The 27,259-nt window shown below is 53.0% G+C and overlaps 11 protein-coding genes across 12 annotated transcripts; 6 read left to right on the forward strand and 5 right to left on the reverse strand.

The window, feature by feature from the left end:
* The first annotated feature begins 78 nt into the window (after positions 1-78).
* Positions 79-2,783, forward strand: PV07_01042 (uncharacterized protein). Its single transcript, XM_016387538.1, has 2 exons — positions 79-899; positions 968-2,783. Exon 1 carries the CDS (start codon positions 516-518, stop codon positions 885-887), a length of 372 nt encoding a protein of 123 aa, XP_016254466.1. The 5' UTR covers positions 79-515; the 3' UTR covers positions 888-899; positions 968-2,783.
* PV07_01043 (uncharacterized protein) lies at positions 1,603-2,053 on the reverse strand (the record flags this gene model as incomplete). Its single annotated transcript, XM_016387539.1, has 2 exons — positions 1,603-1,767; positions 1,829-2,053. The coding sequence occupies 2 exons, from the start codon at positions 2,051-2,053 to the stop codon at positions 1,603-1,605; spliced, it is 390 nt and encodes a 129-aa protein (XP_016254467.1).
* On the reverse strand, positions 2,703-5,123 carry PV07_01044. 2 transcript variants are annotated; one of them, XM_016387541.1, is made up of 4 exons: positions 4,223-5,123; positions 3,644-4,169; positions 3,095-3,591; positions 2,703-3,042 (listed from the first exon to the last, which is right to left on the reverse strand). In XM_016387541.1, exons 1-3 carry the CDS (start codon positions 4,592-4,594, stop codon positions 3,182-3,184), a joined length of 1,308 nt encoding a protein of 435 aa, XP_016254469.1. In that variant the 5' UTR covers positions 4,595-5,123; the 3' UTR covers positions 2,703-3,042; positions 3,095-3,181. The 2 variants fall into 2 exon arrangements, with proteins under 2 accessions (XP_016254469.1, XP_016254468.1); XM_016387540.1 differs by having other exon boundaries at positions 2,703-3,591.
* A 677-nt stretch (positions 5,124-5,800) lies between these two features.
* PV07_01045 (uncharacterized protein) lies at positions 5,801-7,812 on the forward strand. The gene is made up of 2 exons (XM_016387542.1): positions 5,801-5,885; positions 5,992-7,812. The coding sequence occupies exon 2, from the start codon at positions 6,087-6,089 to the stop codon at positions 7,683-7,685; it is 1,599 nt and encodes a 532-aa protein (XP_016254470.1). The 5' UTR covers positions 5,801-5,885; positions 5,992-6,086; the 3' UTR covers positions 7,686-7,812.
* A 109-nt stretch (positions 7,813-7,921) lies between these two features.
* On the forward strand, positions 7,922-9,862 carry PV07_01046 (phosphomevalonate kinase). Its single transcript, XM_016387543.1, has one exon. The coding sequence runs from the start codon at positions 7,952-7,954 to the stop codon at positions 9,365-9,367; it is 1,416 nt and encodes a 471-aa protein (XP_016254471.1). The 5' UTR covers positions 7,922-7,951; the 3' UTR covers positions 9,368-9,862.
* Positions 9,863-9,987: 125 nt separating this feature from the next.
* Positions 9,988-12,233, forward strand: PV07_01047 (uncharacterized protein). Its single transcript, XM_016387544.1, has 2 exons — positions 9,988-11,221; positions 11,331-12,233. The coding sequence occupies exons 1-2, from the start codon at positions 10,672-10,674 to the stop codon at positions 11,486-11,488; spliced, it is 708 nt and encodes a 235-aa protein (XP_016254472.1). The 5' UTR covers positions 9,988-10,671; the 3' UTR covers positions 11,489-12,233.
* Positions 12,234-12,250: 17 nt separating this feature from the next.
* On the reverse strand, positions 12,251-13,829 carry PV07_01048 (uncharacterized protein). The gene is made up of 2 exons (XM_016387545.1): positions 13,634-13,829; positions 12,251-13,521 (listed from the first exon to the last, which is right to left on the reverse strand). The coding sequence occupies exons 1-2, from the start codon at positions 13,634-13,636 to the stop codon at positions 12,997-12,999; spliced, it is 528 nt and encodes a 175-aa protein (XP_016254473.1). The 5' UTR covers positions 13,637-13,829; the 3' UTR covers positions 12,251-12,996.
* Positions 13,830-14,326: 497 nt separating this feature from the next.
* On the reverse strand, positions 14,327-14,893 carry PV07_01049 (uncharacterized protein; the record flags this gene model as incomplete). Its single annotated transcript, XM_016387546.1, has 1 exon — positions 14,327-14,893. One exon carries the CDS (start codon positions 14,891-14,893, stop codon positions 14,327-14,329), a length of 567 nt encoding a protein of 188 aa, XP_016254474.1.
* A 496-nt stretch (positions 14,894-15,389) lies between these two features.
* On the reverse strand, positions 15,390-16,793 carry PV07_01050 (uridine kinase; the record flags this gene model as incomplete). The annotated part of the gene is made up of 1 exon (XM_016387547.1): positions 15,390-16,793. One exon carries the CDS (start codon positions 16,791-16,793, stop codon positions 15,390-15,392), a length of 1,404 nt encoding a protein of 467 aa, XP_016254475.1.
* A 411-nt stretch (positions 16,794-17,204) lies between these two features.
* PV07_01051 (uncharacterized protein) lies at positions 17,205-18,712 on the forward strand. The gene is made up of 2 exons (XM_016387548.1): positions 17,205-17,593; positions 17,641-18,712. Exons 1-2 carry the CDS (start codon positions 17,274-17,276, stop codon positions 18,248-18,250), a joined length of 930 nt encoding a protein of 309 aa, XP_016254476.1. The 5' UTR covers positions 17,205-17,273; the 3' UTR covers positions 18,251-18,712.
* A 295-nt stretch (positions 18,713-19,007) lies between these two features.
* PV07_01052 (uncharacterized protein) lies at positions 19,008-20,063 on the forward strand. Its single transcript, XM_016387549.1, has 3 exons — positions 19,008-19,223; positions 19,282-19,356; positions 19,407-20,063. The coding sequence occupies exons 1-3, from the start codon at positions 19,097-19,099 to the stop codon at positions 19,760-19,762; spliced, it is 558 nt and encodes a 185-aa protein (XP_016254477.1). The 5' UTR covers positions 19,008-19,096; the 3' UTR covers positions 19,763-20,063.
* Positions 20,064-27,259: the final 7,196 nt, after the last annotated feature.

Here is a 27,259-nt window from a genome sequence, read left to right on the forward strand (position 1 = left end):
AGACGAACGTGTCATTTGAATCGACAAGCACAACGCTGATCAAACCACCAGGGCGCAAAGGTCTACACAGTGATACCACGACCTTTAGGGTCAACTTGACCTTCCACCACAGCTTCTCGCTCTCTGGCATCGACCATGTATTCTCCGTCAGCCCTTCGTCCATGACTGGGCGGACGAAACCCAGCCGCTTTCATCAACATCGCGTCTCTAGATGAGGTGTATTTGCTGTCTCAATCCCAGCGTCTCAGAGTATCAGACAGCCTGAAAGACTCGTACAGCTGGACTCCTTGCGATGTTGGACACCTCAGACGTTGCAGTCGCCAGTCCTCCTCCTCGTCACTATCAGTTTCCACCTCGCCCTCTACGGGACATGCCTTCGGTTATTCATCCGACAACATGATGGTATGATCAACATTCCCTGACGGCGAAATCTCCTATAACTGCCTCCCAGCCGTGACAAGAGTGGGACTCAGCGCCTGAGACATCCTTGCAAGGCACGCTCAGCAAGTTTGGCAATGCACCAGTGTTATGTCTACTACAAAATCTACAGTTTCTCGTCGGAGATGACCACTTTAAAAACATGCCTGCCGTCCTTCGCCTTGACCTCATGGACGGTCTCAAACGCTTCTCGACTCTGCTCGAACGGGAAAACGTGGCTGATGAGGGATTTCATATCGACGAGGCCTCTGTCGAGCAGCGATATGGCGTCTTCGAAGCAATTGGTGGTGTATCTCCAGGTCCCTGTAATCGTCATTGTTAGAGCCACGAAACACTTTATATCAATTCCGGGAAGCATCACCTCGGACGTTGAGTTGCTTGGAGCAAATATCCATTATTGGGAGTCGAGGCATCTGGCCATTAAGCAATCCGACTTGCACGTCTATTAGGAGACACCTCAGGTTAGCAGGAGAACACCTTGGGCTTGACCTCTTCTGCAAAGGTTGGAGACGCTTACAAGTTCCTCCAGGCCTACAGACTTGCATTCCGATCTGCATGCACTCTTCCGCGCCCGCCGCTTCCACCACGACGTCGAAGCCACGGTGGAGCCCATCTACAGAGCTTAGGATGTGTTTAGAAACTCTGCTGGAATATTCTTCCGTCGTCTCATTCGCGTGGCGTGGCGGATTGACGAAGGCCTGATCCGCGCAATACGTCTTTGCGAATTCTGCCCGGTGAGGTTGCACCTCAAAGACAACTACTTTCCTTGCAGCATATCTATGAGGCTGTGGTCAGCATGCACGCCTATCGCCTATTGTGTTGTCAGAACTCACGCTTTCGCGATTGCCCCCAGCAGCAACCCGATACACCCGCCCCCCAGTATCAGCACAGTTTGATGCGCTTTCAGCCCAGCTTGCCGAGTCATCTGGATAGCGATGGCAAAAGGCTGTATCGCGCCAGCCTCGACCCATGAGATCTTGGGCGTCAGGCGAGCCAATGCGGTGACCGGTACGATCTTGTACGTGGTGAGCAATCCATCCTGTCGGCCGGGCGCTGGAACACCATAATACTCTATCGAACTACAGATGTTGGAGTAGCCGGTTGTACAATCGTCGCAACTGATGACACATCAGCATCGTGGTCAACTTTGGATCCAAGATACCCTTACGCCAGACAAGGGAGACAAGGTTTGATCGCGGCGCGGTCACCTGGGGCCCACGATTTGACATCATCAGCGACCTGAATCACTTCCCCAGCAGCTTCATGCCCGATGATGAACGGCTCCTTGATGATATCAGGGCCTGCACGGCCCTCTTTCCAGAAGTGGATCTAGGAAGCTTCGTCAACATTTCATCTAACATTGCCAACTATCAAGGACGAGATTGCTCACGTCTGAACCACAGATCCCGCCGGCGCGGATGCGGACAAGGGCAGTACCACTCGGCAAGGGCGAACCGGGCACGTATAGCGGGCTATCTCGATACGAATCCAGCTTCAGAGGCCAGTCCTGTACGGTGATATCATCGATCTTTGAGAGGATCACCGCACGGTTCTTGATTGTATCCGCCTTGACCGGCACGGTGTTCCCATTACTCGTCGTCGCCGAGGGAGTCATGGTCGAGAGGGATGAAATTGCCCTGAGAAGTTGAGAATACTGGATTGGATGGTTGCTTGCTGCGAGACCTGTGCGGGCGTAAGCTCCTCGTTGAACAATCATGTGCACTTCTTGTGCCGGACTCTTACTCTATGGGTTTGTGAGGGCCTGTCGCTCGTCAAAGAAGGGGAATTTTGACTGTGGCCAGGCCGAGGGGTGGGCGAGGCTGAAGTATTCGAGGGTTGCCAGACGCCGTTAGCGTACAACCTGGAGCGGGGAAATAAAGGGCGCAAAAGGGGAAAACGGGTTGGAGACTCCCAGCTTGACCTCGGGAGACGGCGCCGCAACGACCGTGGCCCAAGCATGGATTGCCTTTTTCTCTCAGCAGGGCCCGTTAGGTACCTCGTATAGGATGGTTTCTACCTGAGAAGTTGGGCTCGCGGTGCCCGAGCAAGGTCGGAGACCTTCCCGCCCTCGGAGATGATTTACCGCAATTCTCCCACTAGCTATTCCACAATACCTGGGAGAAGGTCCATGCTCGTTACAGTCAACTACTCCTTCGACCTGCTCTGAACGTTGTTACTCCCCTCAAAGGACGGGGAGGAGTCGAAGAGTTTCTCGACGTGTATCACGATTATCAAGCGCTGGAGAGAGAATGAGGTGCGATTGTCGAGCTCTCGGATTCTGTTGCCCGTTTCTTCAGATTGGAGATGCGTCTCTAGAAATAGAACTATGACTCCCTGCTTGCTATACGCACTATATAGTATTTACTCTTCACGCTCAATCTACAATTGACCCCGACAGACTCAGCTGTGGCTCCATTGTCCACCTCGTTTGTTTCCCAATTCCAGTTCCCATACATTATTAAAGCCAGCTGACCACGTGAGGCTTCGTTTGTTGCTGCGGACGAAGTTCGATGCCTCACTGGCCTAGCTGGAACACTCACCGTCTTGTATCTCCCATACGTTTGATTCGCTTGCACCGCTCTGTTGCTCGTCGTCCCTGTGTCTCTGCAGGGTCATTATCTTCGCTCGAGGCTGGGTGTCCGGTGCTGCTACATACCAATCATACCTTTGCAGAAGGCTTTACCAAGCGTTTTTGATCCGTGAGACCGGTAAGATCGATGCCCAAGCTCGCTGTCCCCAATAACTATGACTTGTCATCCGGACGCGCGCTTTGCTCCGCCGGCTCTTGAACCGGCTTGTGCGTTCGAAGGCACCAGAAGACGTAGTCCTCGAGGGGCAGGAAGTTCTTCATGAAATGGTTGCATCGCAGCGCAAAGAAGCAGATCATGCCTCCCGCCACGGCGTCCAAGATGAAGTGATTCGCCGTCGCGATGATCGCGATCAAGATCGAGAACGGGTACAAGAAGCCGACGAACTCGCAGAGCAATTTGGGAAGCGAGGGGATCCGGACGACGAGACCAGTGTGGTTGGATTTGAGGAATGGAACGGCCGGGATGGACATCCTGTAACGTCTCGTCGGCGGGGCGAGAGGAAGTCGCATAATGGAAACTCCGATGAGCAGCGAATATCCGAAATGCAGTGAGGGCATCGCAGCTAGATAGGAATCAGCATCCTTTCTCGACCACAGTATAGGTGCCCTTCCTACCTAGCTGGTTGGTCCATTTCCTGGTGTTGAAAACGCTGGCAGCTCCGTCGCGCGAGTGGATCGTGTCGATGAAGCCAAAGCTTCGCGCGAGCTCACCCGGCTCGCCTGGCAATTTCGAGTCCCCCAACAGACGAGGAGGCATGCATGGCCAACTGCTGAAGACGCAAAATGCAAAGAGGTTGCAAAGTGCCAGCGCCCGACGCCTGGATTCGTAGAGTTCAGTGTCGATCGAGCTTCGTGCCTGATCAGCCGAGTGCCCACTGACGTTGGACCGGTTGCGCGTGATGGCGAAATAGTACAAGCCGACCAAGAAGGTTATCGTTGCGGGGAGGTGGACAAAGCTGTAGATTCGGTTGATCCACCACATCAACCTGGGGAACTGGAGGAAAAATTGCTGGATGGTCAGCTCCCAGAAGATATGCAGCCGCTTCTCTAGTTTGATAACAGCCAGGGCATGATGGCAAGCTGTGTTGACAGTCTGGTCGACCAGTCTAATAGCCAACTGGCCTCGAGCAAACTGATAGACCTGCCCAAGGAGTTAGTCGCCTACCTCATGACACAAGAATGACCTCGACTGACGCCGTATATGAGAGCCCAGTAAACGATCTCTACCAAAAAGGGGAAGCGCAAAAGCACCTTGCTGAACATCCTGTCTCGAAAGACGGCAGTATTCGGTGTCTGGATTGTCGTTTTCAGCCCGAAGAGAGACAGCTCTCTTTCACGCCAATGTCTCTGTCGATCGACGTTAGGGAAAGATGCAATGGATATGTCTCCTGAGCCCATCGGGCCCTGGGCCTCAAGTCCCATCTCATGACCGACATCTTCCACGAGAGCGACGTAAGGCTGCTGAATCGGTCGTATTATCGGGGTAGTAAAATCTCGGTTGATCCATGCTCCCAGGAAGATGATGAGGGTTCCCCAGGATGGCTCGCCCAAACCCAGAAACCCCATTATGTATCCTCCGTAGCGGCGAGCTGCCAGATAGAGTTGCGCACATCAACTGACTCGTCAAAGAGTCGAGAAGGGATGAATCTGGCCTCTCAACCGTCGCGTCTGTCACCCCCAGATCTATTCCAGTGACAGCCCTCAACGTGGTCTTTGGCAGTCGTCCACAGCTGAGTCCACGCAATGACCACCTCCAAGTGTATCTTTAGGGCTCCAGCTCTTAACCTGATTGGAGGGGCTACACGAGCCTCTCGCTCAGCCAGATACCGTCCGTCACACAGCCAAAGGATCGCAAAGGGAAACAGTGGTGCAAGAGACACGCAGGGCATACGCAGCAAGGACAAGACCAAGACCTGCGCAGAAACAACAACGAGCAAAATCAGGTTGAACAGCCCGACGCAGGTGCCCAAGGGACACCCCTCGCTGACGGAGTTGCCGGAACACAGACATTTTGAGTTGGTGAGAGTGGCCTCATGTGCCAGATTGATGATTCCCATTTCGACAAGCGAGGCTCCACGAGAATTGGAGATGGGCATCCACGGGCACGCGACACAGGCACAAAAGAGATAAGATCCTGGCCGTGTCGACGGAATTGCAAGGCTCCGTATGGACATGGAGCATAAGGCTCGACGGCCCATACCACGTCATCCGCATCCCAGGGCGTCCGACTGGATGAGAAAGGCGTGGAGCGATGGACAACGGGACGCCCCATAGCCAGAGAAGCGGGCTGGATGTGTTTGGTTTCCGAGATGCGAAGGGATTGGTTGAGGATGAGAGCAAAGGGTGGACAATGGTCATGGCCTGAGGGGATCAAGGCGATTTATGCACTGCATGATGGCGGTTGGCCTGTTACCGGATGGGGTTTAGCGCGGCCAGCAACCAAGCACCTCATAAGCAATCAACCGCCTCGTCCTCCTCACCCTCTCTCACCCTCTCTTTCCGTCAATCTACCGCTTGGGACAGCTGCCAATGACCTTGAGCTCGTTCCTCGACTTCTGCAGACTTCGGCTTGCTGCGACTTCTTCCCACCAAGAATGCCTCTGTTGTCGCTTGCCAAAAGATGTGTTCAGCCGCACCTGGGACTTGTCTTGCGCGATCAGTGATTTCCGTCTCGCTGCAGAGGTTGGCTGCTATCGATGCTCTCTGCTGGCTAAGTGCATTGCGTGCTATGACCCTGATGTTCTCGCTCGTGACGGTTCGTTGGACGGATCCTGGGATTTCTGGTTTGACTTGACCCTGGATGGAGATGGAGCCAGTCCGGACGAAAATCTCCAGCTTGACATCTTCTCTCCTGGCTGTGAGTGCGCTTACTGCTCTGAGGGCGGGATATGTTCTCAAGAGCCCCAAGCTGGATTGATGCCAGGATGCTCGGTTTGAAATACTGACACATCCGGAATATCTAGCGGAACCTCGAAGGCGCCCGGGCTCAAACAAAGTGAGGCATCTGCTTCCTGGAGATACGTCCTCAGAGGCAACATTTGACACGATCCGGGCCTGGATGAAAGACTGTGTGAACAATCATACAAACTGCCCCAACCCCCACGCTGGCAATAGTAACCCTACACCGCCACTCCCTCGCCGGCTTCTGGAGGTCGCGAATGGCAAAGTAGTGCTCCGTGAAGATACTGCGCAAAAGAAACATCCTTATGCATGCCTGAGCCACTGTTGGGGTCCTTCCCCACGACGTCCGGAGAGCACTATTCTCAAATCAAAATGGGCCACGATAGAACAGTTCAAGGTTGAAGTGCCGTGGGCAGAGCTTACTAAAACGTTTCAAGACGCCATAGACATCTGTCGCCGGCTCGGCATCGATTTTCTGTGGATCGATTCTCTCTGCATTCTTCAAGACAGCAACGACGATTGGTCTTTGAACGCCGCTGAGGTTGGTTCCATTTACGAAAACGCTCTGATCACCATTGCTGCCTCAAAATCCAAGGAAGGCTGCCAAGGTTGCTATACCACAACTGATGCTCGCCACCTTGCTCGCCTGGTTGACGGGAGCAAGGATGTCTATGTACGGCTAAAACCCCCAAGCTACCCAGTGCACGAGGTCCACCTGGATCTAGAGAACTTCCCCCTGTTGGACCGCGCCTGGGTGTATCAAGAGATGCACCTGTCGGTTCGCGTGCTCCACTTTTGCTCCCAAGAGGTAATGTGGTCCTGCCGGCAGATGAGGAGAAGTGAAAGCGGCGTCAGCGATGAGGACGCGACGGACGAATTCGTTCATTTGTCGGATCTGCACGGTTGGGATCCTTCGTGGAAGGTCCTGGGCAAAATCGGGCATGAAGACCCAAGGGCACTGTGGTATCGAACCGTGGAAGAGTATACACGTCTGCATATCTCGTATCCAAGTGATATTTTCCCAGCATTGGCCGCTTTGACTCAAAGGATGCAAAAGCTAAGACCTGAAGACAGATTTCTGGGAGGTCTCTGGAAAGAAACTCTCCTCCTGGATCTAATGTGGCGGACTTCGGCCGGGCCACAGTTTGCCAGACCAGCCAAATGGAGGGCTCCGAGTTGGTCCTGGGCCTCTGTCCAAGTTCAAGTCGCGTGGGACCTGAGGCTGGATTCCGTTTATGGAGGGGTCGAATTACTGGACGTCTATTGCGATACCAAGGGACCGCCGGAGATGGGCAACTTCTCCACTAGCCAGGACGAGGTTCGAATTGCCCTTCGCGCACCTCTTCTCAAAGCAACTTGGAAAAAGCCATGGATCCGGAGTCGATGGCCTGAACTCACGAGGATCGCGGGGGCGGAAGATGGCAAAATGGATGTGAACCGGTACTATCCGGACTACGACTACGATTTGCCAGGCGAGCATCGTATACCATGGAATTCGGAGGTCTTTATCGTGCCGATCGCGATACTGACCTTAGTTCCTGATGAAGATGGCGGCGAGGGGCCAAACAACAATCTGCATCTGGCGTTGGTACTGCGACCAAATGGAGGAAGTGGCATCTATGAGCGTATCGGCTATGTTGAACTTGTCGAAGATCATATCGTGGTGGATTGGAGCCGTGAAGGATTCCAAGCACGCTTTGACAGAGTGGATGCTATACTGAGGGCTATTCCGCGGCAGGACATTACTATCGTCTGAGGGGACCATTGTCCCTTGCCCAGAGACTGCTTAGAGGTGCCATTGTAGACGTGGTTGGAGGCTCTACTCGGTATTGCCCCCGTCGAGTACTCGGTACTCTGGATAGATGCTAGAGCCACCATGATTGGTAGCATATTCTGCGCGCTGTGATTGGCTCCCTGTCCTGTTGTGTTGTTCTCGTCGGGCATCGGCCATGGAATGTCGTCCCCCTTTTTAACCCAAAAGTTCCATCTCATCCCACAAACTCCCTTCTCCTTCTTTCTTCGATGTCGCTCCCAGCAGTGGCCGTCTCGGCACCAGGCAAGGTCCTCTTCGCGGGCGGATTCCTGGTCCTTGACCGCCGACATACGGGGCTTGTGTTTGGTCTCAATGCCCGGATCCACGTAGTCGTCCAGCCGTGGCGAGACGACGCGCCCGACGCGCTGAGCGGGCCGCATGTCCTGGTGCAGTCGCCGCAGTTTGTCGGCGCGAAATGGCTGTACCGAGTCGACGGCTTCGCCGAGGGAGGAGCGGACGGAGCGGTCACGGTCGAGCAGGTCCGGGAACCAGAAGGGTCCGGCTTCACCGCGACTCCGAACCGATTCGTCGAGACCACGTTGCGATATGCGCTGACGTATCTCTCGCACGCGGCCGGCGCGCACGATGTCTCGAGGAGCGTCAAGGTGACGATATTGGCGGACAATGATTATTACTCGCAATCGCAGTCTCAGGCTCAGGCTCCCCAGTCCGCACCGGCCAAGTCGGCGAGGTTTACGAGCTTTGGAGTCAAGTTGAGCGATGCGCACAAGACCGGGCTGGGGTCTTCGGCGGCGTTGGTCACGGCGTTCGTCTCTGCACTTCTCGCATTCTACTCAAAGAAGGATACTGTTGGCGAGGGATCGCAGCTGAACCATCAAACGATCCACAACCTGGCCCAGGCGGCACACTGCGCGGCTCAGGGGAAAGTCGGCTCAGGCTTCGATGTTGCCGCGGCGGTTTACGGGTCTTGCCTCTATCGACGGTTTACACCTGCGATTCTAGAGAATGTGGGCGAACCTACGAGTGCTGGGTTCGGCGAACGATTACACCGCTGTGTGGACGATTTGGACTTGGACGCCAAATGGGATGTCGAGATTGCGAGTCAGGCCGTGCAAATTCCGGAGAGCCTCTCACTGGTCATGTGCGATGTGGACTGCGGATCAGAGACGCCGGGGATGGTGAAGAAGGTCTTGCAATGGCGCAAGGAGAACGTTGAGGAGGCGACGTTACTGTGGACTGCGATACAGCAAGGTCAAGAGGAACTGTGCCGGGAACTGAGGCGGCTGGTCGAGGTCCAAGGAATCGAGGATGATTTTACAGCATTGGGGGACATCATTCTCACCATCCGAAGTCTTGTGAGGGAAATGTCGGTCAAATCCAAGGTGCCAATAGAACCCCCGGTGATTACCGAGTTGTTGGATTTCTGCACGAGCTTGCCTGGGGTGGTGGGAGGAGTTGCGCCGGGCGCAGGAGGCTACGATGCCGTCTCTCTGCTCGTGAAAAACGACGTCGAAACCCTCAAGACCCTACAAGCCAGACTGGAGGGGTGGAAGAGCCAAGACGCGAGCGGAGCGACCATCGGGCACGTCAGATTGTTGGGCGTAAAGCAGGACAACGAGGGCGTCCGAGAGGAGGACCGGGGGCAGTATGCGGCGTGGCTGTAGAAAGTGTGCTGTAATCAGACCTCAGAACAATGTCATCATCCCGCACCTCACCACCGGTACTTTTGGGAAATAGGAACAGGAACAAGGGACAAGCACCAAAGGCAAAAGAGAACGGAGCGGGTGGTCTGATACACATGCGAGAGGAAAGTGTCCGGTACCGGGTTGTGAGGTTGCAACAACTGCGGATGATGATTATTACGAGTTGGTTGAGTGGCGGATCACAAGTGTGGGAGAGGGACGAGGCGGATAGAGCAGGAGGGCTGGAGGGAGCCGGGAGGGTCACCCGCTTGGAGAGTTCAGGCCTAAAGTTTCTCAGGTACGGACGGAGTGCCTCGTGTTCAGGTATAGGGAGACCTAGCCTGGTTCTAGGGCCTAACTACTTGTAGATGCTGCTACTGTCACTGCAGGAGCCAGCCCCCGACCGACCCGCACTGCACCTAGCGATATAGCCGACGGGCCCCCATTGCAATAGGCACCCCCATCCCTCTAGGTAGGCACCGCTAAGTGTCTAAGGTGCTGCCCACCCCCGGGAAATCCCACCTGCTCCCATGTTCCTCCCTGATTCATTTGGAATCCGTCCTTCCGCCCTCTATCCTTCCTTCACCATTCGCTGCGCCTCTGTTCTTCTTCACCACCCGTGACCAAACAAGCAAACGGTGCTGCACCGAACATAATATCCCTCTCGCTTCCCAGATCTGTTGTCGGAGTGCTTCAACCGTGCATTGACCCGGGCTCAATTGTGTCTCAGTTTCAGAAAATCTCCGGAGCCGTCCGTTCCAGGTCCCAGTCCGAGAAGGGGTGCGTGGTGCGTGCTGTGCTGCGTGCTCCGTGGCGGTTGTTGGTCTGGCCCTCCTCTCTTCCTTTTTCCGCCCGTTCGAGTGACTCTTGCGACACCCTCTGCTGCACAGGCGCGCACGGGCTCAACTCGGAGTCTCTCTCAGCTCGCATCATCACTCATCAATTCGATCTCCCGCCAGTGCCATCCTTGACCCTGTTTCGCTCCAGAAACTTGGCATGGGTTTCCCATTCTAGTCACTTGCTTGACTTGAATGCATTGACTGCTTTCCTCCCACCACCCAATTCCATCTGCTCACGCCTCTGTTGGCACATCTGTTGGGTCTTGCGATTCTGTTTGCGCCTCAGATGAGGTGACGACCGCACCCTCCAACGACAGCGCTGCCAACGACTCAAGCGACTCAAGCGCACCCGTCCAGGCCTCTAGTCCGCTAGCCCCAGATAGTCCTCGGCTGCAACAGCAATCTCGTGCGCAACAACAAGACCTCTCCTCAACCACACCCGTCGAGATGTCGAACCCGTCTTCGAACCCTGCTGCCTCCTCCGACGCTCAACCGACCTCCTCATCTCCTCCAGAAACCACGTCCTCGCCTACGCCCGAGCCTCCACTGCAGTCCTCGCTGGGTCCCCAAAGAACCGACACAAACACCGCCATGGTTCAGGCGATGGACCCTCCTTTGCCTTCTGCTGCAGTCGCTGAACCCCAGCAGAAAATATCGAGACAGTTTTCAACCGCGATTGGCCCTTCCTCAGACGAGCCGACGCCCACGGTCCCAGCCAAGGACGAAGCACCAGCAGCCACCGCTGCAGGGCCCACGTTAACGGTGACCCTGCTCCTCACTTCGGGGGCACGACATCCTTTCAAGCTGGACAATAAATATTTTGCCAAGCGCAACGTCGAAGTTCCGGAGAATGATCCGTTCAACCTAAGTGTCTACAAGCTGAAGGAATTGATTTTGCGCGAATGGCGAGAAGAATGGGAGACCAAGCCGTCCAGCCCGACTTCTATTCGGCTGATAAGTATGGGCAAACTGTTGGATGATAAGGCATCCCTGAAAGGTGAGCAAACAGCCCCCGTGAACGGACGAAATGTAGAAGCCTGCGATTGAGGCCGTTGCTTGTTCACTTCAGAACTAATTTTTCGCTCCCCTTGCGGCGTACACAACAGATTACAAGTTCTCAGTCGACGCACCGAATGTGCTGCACATGACAATCAAGCCGCAAGACTACGTCGAGGAAGATGACGCCAAGGGCGGCAAATCCACCTATTCAGCACACCGTGAGAGTGAGGGCAGAAGCCCTGGCTGTCGGTGCATCATCATGTGATGTCTCTGCCTCACTTCATCACATATGTTGTGGCCTAAATCCCATCTGAAGAGGCTATGTTATAAAATATGAATTGGCTAAGTACTAGTCAATGGAGAGAGCGCGCCTGAACTATGGTCAATTTGCGGCGAAAAGACATCTTGGTCCCTTCTAGTCGAGTGGTCAGAAGGATCTATGCGCTCGTCCAAAAAGCAAGGGTGGCCCTTTAGCTTCATCCAGACTTCTTGTGGAAGACATCTTTTTCTTGTCCCAAATTCATGGCATGGCGTTGGTGGAACAGACCGGTTTTTGTGTTTAGTTTGGGCAGGGACTGCGCATGGACCGCGACGGAGGTCCTTATTTCATCCACCACTTTGGTCTGCAGCCGCTTGCAGACGAGTATTTCAGGGGCCCTTCACGAGGAAATACGCCGCGTGGATCCAGGAAGCAGGAAGGAAGATGGAGAAGCTGCCGAGACAATGGGGCCGAACGATGAAATTGCTTCTTGCACACACAGCAACTGAAAGCATCAGAGACGAGTTACATCGCAGTACGCAAGTCGAGACTTTGCCGTGTATAGACGGACAAGAACAGGCTGTCCGGGCGATGGGTGCTATGCGTCCAATGTGTAGCAGCCGGGATTCGATGGATGAGGCTCTGGCCAGGACACGGGCAGGCTGGTTCTTGCAGCATTTGCAACGGAGTACATATTGCACCGGGCACGAGGAATACACATTTTTTGCGTCCCTTCATCTGAGACGAAGTCGAATTCAAACTTGAAGTCGCTAATACTGCTACAGTATGTGCCATTCGATAGGGTTCTCAACCGTCTGAGCGCCTACCTCACTTTGACGACGGCACTGGGATAACCTGGCACGCAATCGCCCTCGCGTAGAGTGGTAGCCTACTTATGTGCCCGTCTTGTATGTCCTTGAGCCTGGCTTTCCGTTCCTCTGGCACAAGTGGAGGATATCGAGCGAGTGATATACACATCCATAGCTGGCTAGTGACCGCAGACTCGATCTGGAGGGGTTGAGGATGTGCACTCCGAGATGTGCACGCTGTAGAAACTCCCGAGAGCATATGCCTGGAATGATGGATACGTGCATCGATGGACAGTTGCCTGGATTGCTAGAGGGACGAAGGTATAGAAGGGTAGCTGGACGGGATGCTAAGTTGGGCTCAATTGAGATAGACACTTTCTCCTTGAACCCCAGGCTTGATGAGGTATATTGCTTTGCACACATGCGTGCAAAAGGAATCCTTCTTTGGTTTTCTTGTCTTTTCTCTCTTTCGGGGTATTCCCGTCCCAGTGCGCCGGTACTCCGTACACCTACCGATTGGTTTCCACACGAGAATGGAAAGGTATACACTGCCCGCCGAGTATGGAGCGCATTGTTCCCGTTCGCAAGCTTGGGCAGTGTCGAAAAGCCAGACGGAGGCCGACTCTGTTTCTTCGAGTTCCATTCTTCCTGTTGGTCTTTTTCTTCTCGGCTCACAAGACTGGCCTCAACGGCATCCGGCCACGATCACCACTTGCCCATCCCGACCTTCCGCTCCATCTCCTCCATCCACCCAGTGCCTTGTCCGTCCCCGCCCTGGACAGCTAATCTCATCCCGTCCTGCCCGGCATACACATCCTCCCAGGTGATCTCCGCGTCCCGCCCCGTCAAGATCTCCTCGTGCACGCCCGCCGGCCTGCCCAGCACGGAGGGCCGGAACGAGTCCGCCTCCCGCACCATCTTGAGTTCCATGCCCCGGCGCAGCGGCTCCGCGATGCCAAAGTTCCGGCGCAGGAGCTGCAGCCGCGTCGCTTCCTGTGTGGCTTGCCAGTTCGCCAGGCGGGATTCCAGTGGGTGCGACGACGTCACCGTCTGCGTGCTCGGCGTCGATTGAGGGTACAGCGAGGCGCGGAGGGTGTCGTGCAGGCCCGGGGCCGAGGGGGCGCCGCGGTCGAGGGCGTCTTTGGGCTTGGTGCTCGTCGCGGAGAGCTTGGAGGCGCTTGTGTTCGAGGTGCTGGTTGGGTGCGTTGCCGGAGGTGCGACACGGAGAGACTACAGAAAGATCGCTGTGCGTCAGTAGATGTATTCATGAAATGAAAGACGTTCCCTCTCATATCAAGTCCTTGGATCTGCGAGGTGTTTCTCTTCCAGGGGGAGAACTCACCATGATGGGCAAAGCGGAATGTGAAGAGGTGTGGTTGAGGTGCGAATGAGGTCCGATCGTATGTTGGGTCACCGATTCCAAAGCAGAGGAGCTCTAAGATCGTGGGTCCAAAGACAGATTAGATCGTATAGGGGAATCAATATCGTTTGATCGTTCCTCGAAGTTGAGAGATGGGAATGCTCGTGGATTGTGTTCGAGAAGTAAATCTTATTGAAAGGTCGGGCTGCAGGCACGCAGTGGATGTCGCGTTCTTGATACTGCACTTAGTAGCTTAATGCTCCGCAGTATTGATTGTCTGGTGGAGTTTAACACCTCTTTGTGCCGCTCACATTCAGTGCATGGACACGAGTCCATATACATACAACGCAGGCCAGTTTGACTCTTCATCTTCGATTCATCTTACACGTCCTAGCTGGGTATCTGAAAGCGGGACATATATGAAGTCTCCATCCTCCCATCATTCTAGTGGTCGATCCAAACCACCCCGAGCAAACCTGCTTTCTGAGACTCTCTCCTCCTCGATATTGTATGACAACTCTCCCGACTCGCGCCTTTGTCGAAAACAAGGAACCATCCTTTGGCATCTATACAGCTGTATATTTTCTTCCAAGACCAGATCTAGTCAAATCTCTAAGCCCTTCCGAGCCAAATCTTTGAGTATGTTGAGCCTCGTGAACATACATCGCATGCGAGCTAATTCTTCCCGTGGTCACCGCCCCACTCCTGCACAGCATGTTGGAGACCACTAACCAATTTATTCTCTGCCTTGAGGAGTGGATTGCGCGCAGTTGTGCCAGGTTGGGCTGATTCGGGCATGTCGTAGGTGCGTGTGGGGTGAAGAGGCGAGTCGGAGGCGAGGGTGGAGGCCTCGTGCGCCTCTTCCACAACATGCGGCTCCAGCTGCTTCTGTAGGTCCCTCTTGCCATGATCTGGGTCCTTTGTCTCTTCGTCCACGGGCACCTCCAGCGGTCTCTTGACAATGCTATTCTTCACTAGCATCTTCGACTCTTTCGGGATGACAACTTCGGAATCCCCTCTCTCTGCGAAGTCCTCCACTTTCTCACTACCAAGAGGAAACACATCACTTCCAACCATGTGCGTGATGCTGCCTACATATGGGTGTGGTTGATCCGGGTGTGTGCAGCCAAGAGCCAGGCACTTGATCCGTGGACCGAGGAAGTCTATCGTTTTCACTGGGGCAGCTGCGGTGAGGTAGATGGCCAGTACCGAGGTCGCAGCTAATTTGTAGAATGTCACCATCGTGAAGCCAGCTATTCTCCCTTCCGCGATTGAAGACGTCTCAAGTATCGGCGAGCCTTTGATTTGAAGAGTATGAACTTCGAAACGTGGGGATGTCGATGGAGCACAATGTCGACTGCTGGAACCGGCATCTGAGCGTGTCTTGGGTGGTAGTCGTCAAGTTCTGCCGGATCGAGATGGTTGATAGGATAAGTCGGTGCTGAAGAAAATATCAGAAGAGAGAAACCCGGGAGGCATTATATATGCTTTTGAAGGTCTTCTTCATCCAGGGTGTGAGGATATTTGGATGTCGCGATTCGTGCTCCACCCGAACCACAGGTCTCCGACCTTGTAAGCTCATAAAATCCAGAGGTTTCGACGGTGCCACGGGGTACGTGTCCATGTACCGTCGGATGTGTCGTCCTTGCGTCTTCACAGTCTCCAAATCCATGGGTCTTGTTCGAGTCGCCAAATCAGCAGAGATTCCAGCTGCGACTCATTAAAATGACAAGCCCAGCTAACAGCCGAAATACCTCTCTTCCATCCACCTCTTCTCATTATCCTCGACAATCCTGGCCACTACCACCTTGATCTTCGGGAAAACTGTCATCAGCCTCTTCAGACCCCGTCGACCGGCCATGCAGGTGACAAACACAATTCTTTCCTCATCAGCCCCGTGATCAACCAAAACCTTGACGGCCATCAGGGCTGCTCCGCCGCTCGACATCTGCGGGTCTAGAAGCATGATTGTTTCGTGCTCAGTAAGATCAGGGAACAGCTTGAGATAGTGCAGTTCTGGTTCACCGGTACGCATGTTGGATTGTATTAGCAGTCGACCGGTCAGACAATCTGGAATTGTTCGCTTCAGCCCTGTCTCCATACAGCTTCCGCCTCGCAGAATGACTACGGCAGAAACTTTGCCGGCTGATTTGACACCAGAATATTTATCGCCTGATGGAGTTGTAATGTCCGTCGCGACATAGTTGTGGCAATCGAGAGCTTTTTCGATCAGAAGTGCGGTCAGTCTGTCGAAGTAGAAGACGAAATCGACCTGGTCAGTTATTGGGTTTCGTAGAATCGTTGACACGCCGACAACTTGTGGTGTTTCGCCGAGGACCATGACATTGTCGGAGAGGGTATAATCTTCGACCTGCTGGCCTAGCTTCTCTAACTCTGCGTTATGCCTGATGGACTTCTCCTTCAAGATCTGTCTGGTCTGGTTGACGATCATCTGAATAGCCATCTTGTTCTGCATCCCACGAGGCACTATAAGGTCGGCAATCTCTCTTTGTGGGTCGACGTATTTCTGGAAGACGGGCTTGACGTATTTGAACCACTGTTTGATGACACCTTCAATGGTTCGACCCCGCTCTCTCACATCACGCACGATCCTCCTCGACAGGCAGACGTCCGGATCTGCTTCAACGAAGATCTTCATATCCAGTAGGTCCAGAACGCGTGGATCGTTTAAGGCGAGAATCCCTTCGAGAATCACAACATGCGGCGAGTATATCGAAACGGTCTTGTCCAACCTCTGGTGTTGCTGAAAAGAGTATACCGGTATGTCGGTTCGCTTCCCTTGCTTGAGATCTATCAGTTTCTCCACAAGGAGATCAAAGTCGATCGACTCCGGCGAGTCGAGGTCGTACTCATTTTGGTGTGCCAACGCGTTTTGCTCGGGCGTTAACGACTTGTAGAATGAATCGATAGACAAGATGATGACCCAGGGAAGATTCAAGGACTGCACGATCTCCACCGCTAGACTTGTCTTGCCAGAACCCGAAGATCCAGCTATTCCGATTATGCTCATGTCCGCCCATGGTGGGGAATAATGTGCTTTCTGAGGTATCTCTCCAGCAACTGCCGCTTTCCGGGCTTCTGCAAGGATGGAGAGCTTTCTGATATCTGTTGAACCCGACATCTCGTTGCGCAACGCTTGTCTAGGGATTTTAAACGTCTCAATGCAAGCTGCAGGCGAATCCAAAATCTCTCAGCAGGATATTGCCCTCCCGATCGGAGGAAGATGACGACCTCTGTGGAATACCAGAGGACAATGACGAGCTAATGAAAGCTCATTCACCACGTCAACGCCAGTCGCCAGTCAAATGCAAGTTGCAAAGAAGCTATGAAATCACAGATATCGTGCGCAATGGAATAGGCGTGAACAGATACCTAAGTATTGGCTGGTGAAAGCTGTTCGAAGTGTGATATTGGGTGGTGGGTGACTGGAGTGTGAGTGATGGTGGAGCCCGCGAGGCCGCAACGGAATAATATTGTTCCCCCCGACTCACAATATCTCGGATCGTCTTCCACACATGTTCTCCGCAAGCTACTCTTTCTTTCCCTTCGGATGCTCTACCTGCCAACAATGGTTCCCTCTAAGTTGCTCTGATGTTCTGCGATGGACCTCAACAACTTGTCAGCAAACTGGAAGAAGTTGCAGGCGACCCTAGGTACCAAGGCTAACAGCACCCTCACAAAATCGTCAAAGCATGGCGTGAAACGCAAAAGGGAAGTCGTCCAGCACATCGCGACTCACTCTCGCGCAGAGAACCCGAAACCCAGGAAGAGATCACGCCCCTACACGGTTATGGCTCTCGATGGCGACGGTTCCACCGAGCCACTCTCAATCCAAGAATTAGAAAGCCGCGAGAACCTTCCCCGTCCACGTCTTCCCGCTCGTTCATCGTCGCAAAAGGTCAACACTGGGCTGTCTCCCGAGTATGTTCAGCATTCCCCTTGGATGCGCTCTCCTAACCAGCTATTAGAGTAGAAATCGGCAGGTACGTCGCTCTCGATTGCGAGATGGTCGGCGTTGGACCGAACCCGGACAGAGAATCCGCACTCGCTCGTGTCAGCATCGTCAATTACAATGGCGACCAAGTTTACGATTCCTACGTGCTTCCACTTGAGACCGTCACAGACTACCGAACACATATTAGTGGAATATCACAAAGTCACATGAAATCTGCAAGACAGTTCAAGGAGGTTCAAATGGAGGTGGTGAAGATTCTCAAGGACAGAGTCCTAATCGGACACGCCATACGGCATGATCTAGAAGTATTGATGATCAGCCACCCTCATCGAGACATCCGAGATACTGCTCGCCATCCGCCGTATCGAAAACTAGCAGGAGGCGGGTCGCCGCGATTGAAAATTCTTGCGTCAGAATTGTTAGGTTTTGAAATACAACAGGGGGAACATTCAAGTGTAGAAGATGCTCGGGCTTGCATGCTATTGTTCCGAAAGGACAAATCTGTTTTCGAACGAGAACATTCAAAGCGATGGCCAGCGCAGCCTCCTCCTGAAAGACAGGAGGACGCGGAGGAGCAGAAGAAACCTCGCAAACATAAGAAAAAGAAGAAGAGAAAGCATTAACCAGAGCTGCCACTGATTGAAACGGGCTATTACGGTTTCTGCTCGGTGCATGGAACAATGCGTTGGTATGTCCTAATCCGACTTACGGTGCTTCCGTGCTGCTGTCATGATCATGTCGCCCCGACCTTGATATCAAATGTCGCCTCACAATAAACGAAAGATAAACGGCAATTTCACAAGTGAATAAAACCTGGCTTATCGTGGAATTGCTTGCTTCTTCCTGGGACTGCTAACGATTCAATTTCAGGAAAGGTGATAACTCACGCGGTCTTCTCAACAGTCGTATGGTACAGCCGCCCTTGCTGATACCACTCTTCAAGGCATAATCCGTGGCTTTGGATTTCATCACCCTGTCTGACATCCACATTCTGTGCGTCCTTCACGGCCCTTTCGCTCGGGATTTGAGAGATGTGCTTTCTTCAAGACTGTCTTTGGACGACCGAATGTGACACCAGTTTTCTCCTAGCTGGGTCATGTCAATCACGGTGCATGAAACCGCTTCATTGCAAGACAACACCACGGTCGTGGTGCGCTTGTCCAGTAACGGGCTCAAGATATGTATATAATATAATTGATGAGCTACACGCATATGGTGCTACGCCACACATTCATGGGTGAATTCTCGAACTATCAATAAGATTGTGCTGCCTTATGCCTTTCTATTCGATATGACCGGCGACAAGAGTTTATCCGATGTTTATCCGGCCTAATTGAAAGGGTTTCTTGGACGCGTCCTTGCATCTATCAAGACGCGTCTCAGCTTCGAACCCAAGCCTTTCAAATCGATCCCACGCCACGACAACCTGTAAGACTTCGTATATTGAATCATTGAGAGCATAAGCGGAAATGCTTGCACTGCAACGACCCGGAAACTCTGGAGATAAATGTGTCGCCAACATCCTCCCTTGCCGCATCCATCATAAGGGCCCAACCAAGGTGACGAAGAGATATTGGTCGCCTCAAGTTGAGAGAGGTGCTTCCTGGTCTCTGTTTCTACAAATCGAGAGAGTATGCTAACATTGGTCTGCAAGATGGCACGGCGACGTCCTACTTTCGGGGTCGCCGTTTACGAGGCAAACCCTTGAAAGTACCTCTTGGGTATCAAGGTAAGCATGTCCCAAGCATGTTCATCAAGTTCGAGATTGATACGTTGCAGGTGTCGTCGCAAAAACAACGGACCGATTCCTCCCACAGCCTTGCAGAACGCAACTTGGCCCCACCTATACCGTGGTGGATGAAGACATTGAGATCGTTGATGATGCAGACGAAGACGAGCCTCCGGAACCGGTCAAGGTACTCGAGGAATTGTCAACCTTCGAAGACGTTATAGTCTGGGGTCATGACGCGGTGCCGACAAACGAAGACATCTTTGTGAAGGGCATTGAAGAGTGGATTGCCTTTGCCGAGGCGATCCATGGTACTCCCACGAAGCTTACCCGGCAGCGTAACACCGAGAATGAAAAAGAAGATGGTCGAGACGGATGTACGACAACGCGTGTCTCGACTCCCTAGTCATGATGGACCTTTGAATACTGTTGTTTGGCACTCGACCACTCGTTCTTCAATCGAATGTACTCCTCCGAACCGATACACCGTCTCCAATAACCCTTGAAGATCTCGCTAGCCTCTTCTTTCTCTCTCCTCTTCCCATCCACATCTTCTTCAGTCCATTTTGCCAACTGCTTCCCACCGGCACCATATTTGCGGCCTCCTTTATGGTTGGCATATCGACGGGCGCGCGTCATCCCCATCTGGATGAATTTGCGAGTCATGTCGGCGCCAACCAGATCTCCGCGTTCCACGTACGATTCGAAGATGGACCACAAGATCTCTGCTGATTTCTGTGCAAGCGGGACGGTGCGAAAAACCCAGTAGGGCAAGATGAGGCTTTTGTATGGTTCGAAGGACAAGACGCCCATTTCTCCTCGTGCAATTTCGTACGAGTATCGCAGCTGTAAATCATCCAAAGCCGGCGCTTCTAAAGGGCGGCTTGGCGGTGCCAGGCTTTCGAGCGTCGACTTGGGCATAGCGGTTGTGAAGAGCCGGAATGCTCACTTCTGCAGGGGTTGAAAGTAGTTGGACGTTGAACAAGAAAGGGCACAAAGATGCAAACCACTCATGACGACATGCGGCCTGGATGACACGGGCGGCCTCCGATCTGCTCGAAGTCTGTTTTCCCCTTTGCTTTTGGGCCAACATTCCTACAGAAACTCGTCTCCGCGCGCAAGAATCAGAAATACTGCACACCAGGAACAGACACCGACAAGTTCCTCAGCCACGATTGAGAAGTTACAAGTCAATCTGTTAAGAGGCTTACATCATGATGCCGGCGCCACGTGGCTCGACTCCCGCTTGGCCGGGCCTTTACTCGCCCTTCGCTAGGTGGCTAGGTACTTTCATCCACAAACCTAAAGGGTCCGAATCCCTCGTTTGAGGAGAAATCTGCCCCCACAAGTACCTGCCTAATCAAGGTTCAGATCTGGTCGATCGTGCTCGATGGCGACGCGTCAGCCACCTCTGCGAAATAGAACAAAGGGCCCTTGTCGCGACCGTGGTCCGAAAGAACCGAGACCCCTGTACACGAGATATCCAGGAGTGTGTCGAGGATTGTCATCGCAAGGGCCAGAACCGTCACGTTGTCTGTGCATAGGGCTGCTGAACAACTACCTTGGAAAATACGTATACGAGCGAACAAACCAACAAGGCATATCCTTCAAAGGGTCTGCCGCGGCTAGCGAACCCGCCAGCGCCGACACGAATCATGTCTTCTCCCTGTTGGCTCTACATCGGGTGGTGAGAGACAGCGCAGGTCGGAAGAGTGGTCTGAAATGCGGCCCAGGCTGGCCAAAACGCCGCAGGCTTACAAACAAGGTGACTACTCGTACGAATACAAGCGTTCAAAGCGACGATCGTCAAACTGGTACTCCCTACAGCCTTAGGTAATTTATGCAAGCCACAAATAGCCGTTTTGAGACAGCGACAAGGGCTTGCAGGTAATATCGAAGATCTTACAGGTTGCCCAAGCCGCTTTCCACACACGATTGCCCCTGTTCAGTCCACACCCTATGGAAACCGAAACAGTCATAACCGACCAATACCTAAGCATGCATCCACGGTTCTCCGTAACCAACCAACTCGGTGATTCACATCACACTATTCGCCGTTACCATGCAAGATACCAGTTGTCTGCTGCTTGCTCCAGAACGAGTGTTAGTAAGCGCTCACACTCGGCAAAGTCAGCCAGCCTTCACCATTACCTCTTATTACTGTCCTTTGCATTCCACCTGGCGAGAGGCGCACTTGGCGACCCGCTTCCACGCCGTGCCAATCAGGTCTCCCTTGGACTTCCGAATGAGGAACCGGCACTATCCTTAAGCGTGGCAGTCTCGGGACTTTTGCGGAGCATAAACCCCACAACCATTCTTGGTGCTGAGGCTGGCTCCTGCAGATTTTCCTCGCCACTGAACGGGTAGAGCAACCGTTAACTACCTGAAAACCGCTTTTGTAAGCACAGACCTTTTACTGGATTTGCCTAGGACCGACGTGTCCGATTCTATTTGCACTGCGACTGGAAGATGAGTACGCTAAAGCAGCGAGACTGCTCGCGAAGTTTGCCACAGAAGCGGTTCGCAAATTTTACATGCGCTGTTATGACCACGACAGACAGGTCTCTCTTGAGGCAAGCGAAGGCAACGTCGCCATACAGGCTACATTGATATCACCTGAGGCGCAATCTAGCTTCTGAATGGCCTGGTGCTCGCCCGGTGGACAGTGGACTGCCCTATGAATGAACAACGGGCTTATCCGAACTCCCTGGCGCTGGATTCAGCGGTTTACAAGGACACACAATTTACATCATGTGAGCAGCCTCCAGTACTGTCCAAGGCTGCGGCATCATGTGAAGAGAGCTTCGCAAGACGACCATTCAACAGCCCATTTCGAGAACGAAAAAGTATGAGTCCACACCTCAGTGGCCTCTGGTTGGTATGGCATACGAGTAACCGCCATGGAACTCCGTGCATCCCTGATTGAATTAAGTCACTAGTTGGGCTCATTATTGTAGTTGGAACTCAATTGTACAGACACTACAGGAACTCTTCTGGCCAGGTTCGGTGTCAGCACCCTCGCTCTCGTTCCGAGGTGGCATATCTTTACCACGCATTCTATTTCCGGCCCTCGCTGAAGCCAACGCAATCAGCCCCTTGCGCGCTTCTAATAACTGCGCATGTTATCAACATCCTACAAAGTCTCCAATGGTTATGGGGTACCCGAGCTCTCTTGTTGTTGCCAATACAGTTCTGCGGGAAGGGGCGACATGAAACTCGGACTCTCGAGCATCCACCCATTCCGCTCATTCAATTCATTTATGTTTGGACTTTGCGCCTGTTTCAGGAGCTGATTCTCTGCCTCTAGCTGAAGAATTATGGCTTTGAGTCGCTGGATCGTGTCGAGAAGCTCGTGGTTATGATGAGTCAATGTCCGTAGCTGTGAGTTATTCGCAGCCAAGGTCGACGATGCAGCCTTCAGCTGAGCTTCCTTGCGCGCGCGGTATGCTCGCTGGGCTTTTCTATTTTGTGCGCGTCGCCGCTAAGTGACTTTGTCAGCCGGTACACCTCGGCATCGTCACTTTGATCACACGTACCTCGCCCCGAGTCTGAACCACTTCGCATTCCCTGCCATACTGGTCCACTACAACAAGATGCATATCACTAGTTGTCCGACTTTGCGGTGCTATTGATATTGGGAGACTTTTATTCTGAGGAATGGAATTTGTTGGTGACAAGGCGATCAAGGAAGGCGTGTCGGAGGAAAGGGGAGACCCTGTGGCCGTCTTCTGAGAAGACAGAAGAGTCAGTCTACATCATACGCCAGAGCTCAAAAGAGTCAACCTACTTCGTTCCAATCAGAAACCTCGGCAGCGCATGTTTGGTCAAAACCTAGCAACTCGCTCTCATTGAGGAGATTGATGTTATCCATAAAATGAGTGGTCGCCTTGTGTCGCCTCACTCGGGCGCATATCGGCGGCGAGCAACGAAGGTCCATGCTTCGAAGCTGTCGTTCTCGCAATCTTTTATGGTGCTTGTTTCCGTACTCCTACACTTGGGATCGTGATGACCGTGATGAGCGACATATAGAGCATCCCACTCCCGGCTGCGGCGAGTCATTCGGCTGAAACGGGTTCTTGGACCCAGGGTCGTCTCGACTCACAATCCACGAACCAGCAAGACTTGTCCTGTTCTTTTGGCTTTGATAACCACCTCCGTGTCTCTTGGCGAGACCAAGGTGGCAAGCGTATGCTAGCTCACGCCATGCGAGCGCGGGATCAATAGAGTCTGCCCGAATTGGGGGTTACCAACAACAACGGCCATGCATTCGGGTGGCGTTCAATCGCAGATTCCACCGATCATTTACTCAACAGGGACATGGTGTCCGAGCCAGGAGATGTCTGCGCTGACCATCGCCTGGGCTAGGTCTGTCCCTAGTGGGAGCGTTAAAGTGGCATGTGGCTGTGACATTACCTGACGAGGCTGCTAGCTAAGCGAGGCCTCTCGATTGCTGAAAAATTTACTGCCTGATGAGGACTAGCACAAGAGGTTGCTCCGCAGCGGGCAGAGCTTCAAGATCCCTGAAGCTGCCCGCCATGACCTTTCGTGGAACTCCATACCTTGTTCGAATGTGGTTGCTCAAGACCGTCTCGTGAGTGGCTACGGTATCGTCACTTGGACTGTCTTCGCCAGATTCACCAGAGATGTCTCCCGCAAACAAATCACATGCACGCAAGCGAAAGTTACATACATTACCACCTGGGAGCACGGAACAAGTGCCGTGGACCAGGATACTCTACATCTTCGCTTGATCCGGATGGCACAATTGCGAATTGTATTGGTCCTAACAAGACATGCATCTTTCAAAAGATCCCGTCCTGCACCTAGAGATGAGACCGTTGCTCTCTGCAGCCACCACCGAACGCAGGAAACCCCAGCTCCACGCGTGTCTCGATTCCTGACTAATAATTGAGGTCATCATGATGTCTGCTCATCCCCGTCACTCACTTGTACAAATGGGCTCCGGAGCCTCTTCGCTTATGGCATCAAATCAGTCACCAAAGGACGTTTGAAGAAAGTGGTCGGTAGACTTACAAGATGCCCTACCGACGAGTGTTTGTCTGCTATACCCATCCTTCACAGTTCCAAGACAGACATCACCGCAGACAGGTCAAGTCATATGTGTCCACAAGAGCATACTGGATAGAGCAGCGCATCGGAGTCGGCTTCAAACATGGTTCTACCCGAGAGATCCAAAGGGAGAGAACAGAGAAGGCTCAACTGGAATCGGACGGAGTGACCTCCTCGCTCAATTCCATCAATCGTAAGTCTATGTTTTGACTTATCTGGTCTGATGTTGTTCTGTAGCCTCATGACTGATTGTGATGCTATAGGTATGACCGAGTGTCAAGCACCTGCTGAGAAGCGGCCGAGTAATGTCGCCGGAACACAGCTCAATCGCACAGTGATGGCGAGAAGGGATTCCTCTCTGAAAACCAACCAAGACGAAAAGTTCCGTGTCTCCTGGGCCACATCACCACTCAAACCGATAGACTCTCTGCCGGGGATCCTGCACCGGCAATCTCAAGGATTTGCTACGGCGAATGAGTTCTGTAGGTTCATCCACTCACGATGCGTCCTTGCCGTACTCATTGGTGCTTGCTTTCGCGCAGATCTCGAGGCGGTGGATGCCAACTACACACCTATCTTTCATGTCTTCGACGTCGTAAACATACTCGGAAATGTGAGCCATCTTCTGCTTTGCTCTGTCTTCGAATTTGTAGCTACTGTAGCATGATTCATTGCCTCAAAAGCACCACAATGGAACGCAATGCCTCAGCTGCTGGAGAGCCCGATGTTTCCAAGGACCCAGTCTATGCTGCCTCATTTACTAACGTGGTTGTTATGGATAAACACGGAACATCGTGACACATACTCACTGACCCGAACAGAACTACCACAGACAAATGCAAGATGAGGATGCCCTTCACGCGGGGGTGGCTGCTATGCAGGTCATAAGAGGCACCTTCTTGTCCTCTTGCTCACAGAACGGACCTTCTGAAGAAGTTCTGCGATTCGTTCAAATCGCCATCTCAAAGTTACGGAGAAGAATCGCAAGACACGATTTCTGCAATGATGATGCAACCATCATGACGGTCTTGTTCCTGGCCCATCTGGCTGTATGTCTCAATCCTGGTTCTTCACACCATCTCTAACATTCGAAGATGGTATTCCGAGATATGGACGCGTTCCGGATGCATCGAAGAGCGATTAGGGATATGGTGCGGTCAAGGGGCGGTCTTGACAAACTGAACCAAGATTTGTGGGTCAAGTCAAGCGTGAGACAGTACGTCGCCTAAGCACCAGCATAATATCATGAATACAGGCGAATTGCTTACTATTGTCCAAGGTTCGAAACCTGGTGGAGCCAGTTGCATGGAGATCCTATGTTCGCAGAGCACAAGGCTACCCGTCTCATGTTCTATCCAAAGCCACCCTTTACGGCCGAGATGCGAAAGATCGTTGACAAGATCCCACCAGGCTTCCAGAAACTTGCCAGCAATGGTAGGCTCTCAATGGAAATGATCATTCTCCTCGGGAGGATTTCGCACCATCAGAGACTGGGCGAAATCGACCAATCTCTGCTCAGCGGTGTCTTTTCAGGGAGCAGGACAAGTTCGAGACGGCATAACGACTTTGACGAAGCGTGTCCGTCACTTTGCATACCTGGACCGAACTTTGAGAAGTATTTGAGCTTCGCCCTGTTACTCTATTGTAGCATCACTTTCAGTCCGAAGAGATCTCTTCTGGAAGCATGCCATTTGGTTTTTGGCATCCCGCGGTCTCTTTTAACTGGGGAGCTTGCCTTGTTCTCTGCGAAATCTCCACACGAAACCAAGTGCTTCGCCTGGATGTGGCTGGTGCTTATCACCTCTTGGATTGTTGCGAACAGGACACGGTCCATCTCGGGGACTTCTCTGTCCCGCCAACTGATGCAGAAGTATCCTGAGTTGCGTGCCTGGACAGCTGTGAAGGACATATTGCGGGAATTCTTCTCCTCTGAGGCATTGCTGGAGCCCCTTCAGCAGCTGTGGGAAGATCTGAAGCTGGAAGACGCTGAGGTATAGCATTGGTTGAGTCAGACATGATTGTCTCCACTTGCGATAGCGATTTCACGAGTCTTTCTCCATCCCCCATATTTCCTCCTGTCTTACCTTCGCTAACACTTCGCGCTTTACGGCACAAAGTAAGCGTTGTGGCATCGTCGTGCACAATTAATAATAAACATGTGGTTGACCCCCTGTTTGAGATCTGTGGCATGTATAGCTCCCCCATCCGGAGAATCGGCACCACAGCCGAGGCTTAATTTGGAGATTCCAAGATCTCTACCAATCACGGCGGTGAGCAGGTACCGAGGGCTGTCGATGGGGGGGAATAGACTGACTCTGCACTCTTTTAGATCGCCTACAACCAGCCTAAGGCAGAATGGACAAATTGCGTGACTCGGGACACGAGTCGAGAACGACTTGTCCCCTCAAGAGACACGGAACCCCCGTCTGTAGGTTTCTTGTCTTCTTACACCACACACGATGACCAAGGCAGAAGGTGATCCAGAAGTCTCCCAGACCGAATGCCCCGATCAAAAAGCTCTCGGCGTGGTGGCCCAAGATGGCACGGTCGAATTGCAGGAGAAGGCGGTCGAGGTCCCTGTGGCAGGGCCGCCTCTAACCCACAGCTCGGTCCCGTTGATGGATTTGGAGCGGGGGATCGTTGGCTGGGATGCGGTAGACGATCCTGCTAACCCAAAGTGAGCGAGCTTATGCCTCTGATGGCTGTTGGGTTCGTTTGTTGACCTCGAGCATTCAGGAATTGGAAACGGAAGAAAAGGGACCTTCTGATGTTTCAGATGGCCACCATGGCGACGATCAGGTGTGTGTATTTCTAGAGACCCAACGAGGGACCG

The sequence above is a fragment of the Cladophialophora immunda genome, assembly GCF_000835495.1.
Source record: "Cladophialophora immunda strain CBS 83496 unplaced genomic scaffold supercont1.1, whole genome shotgun sequence".
NCBI classification, from domain to species: domain Eukaryota; kingdom Fungi; phylum Ascomycota; class Eurotiomycetes; order Chaetothyriales; family Herpotrichiellaceae; genus Cladophialophora; species Cladophialophora immunda.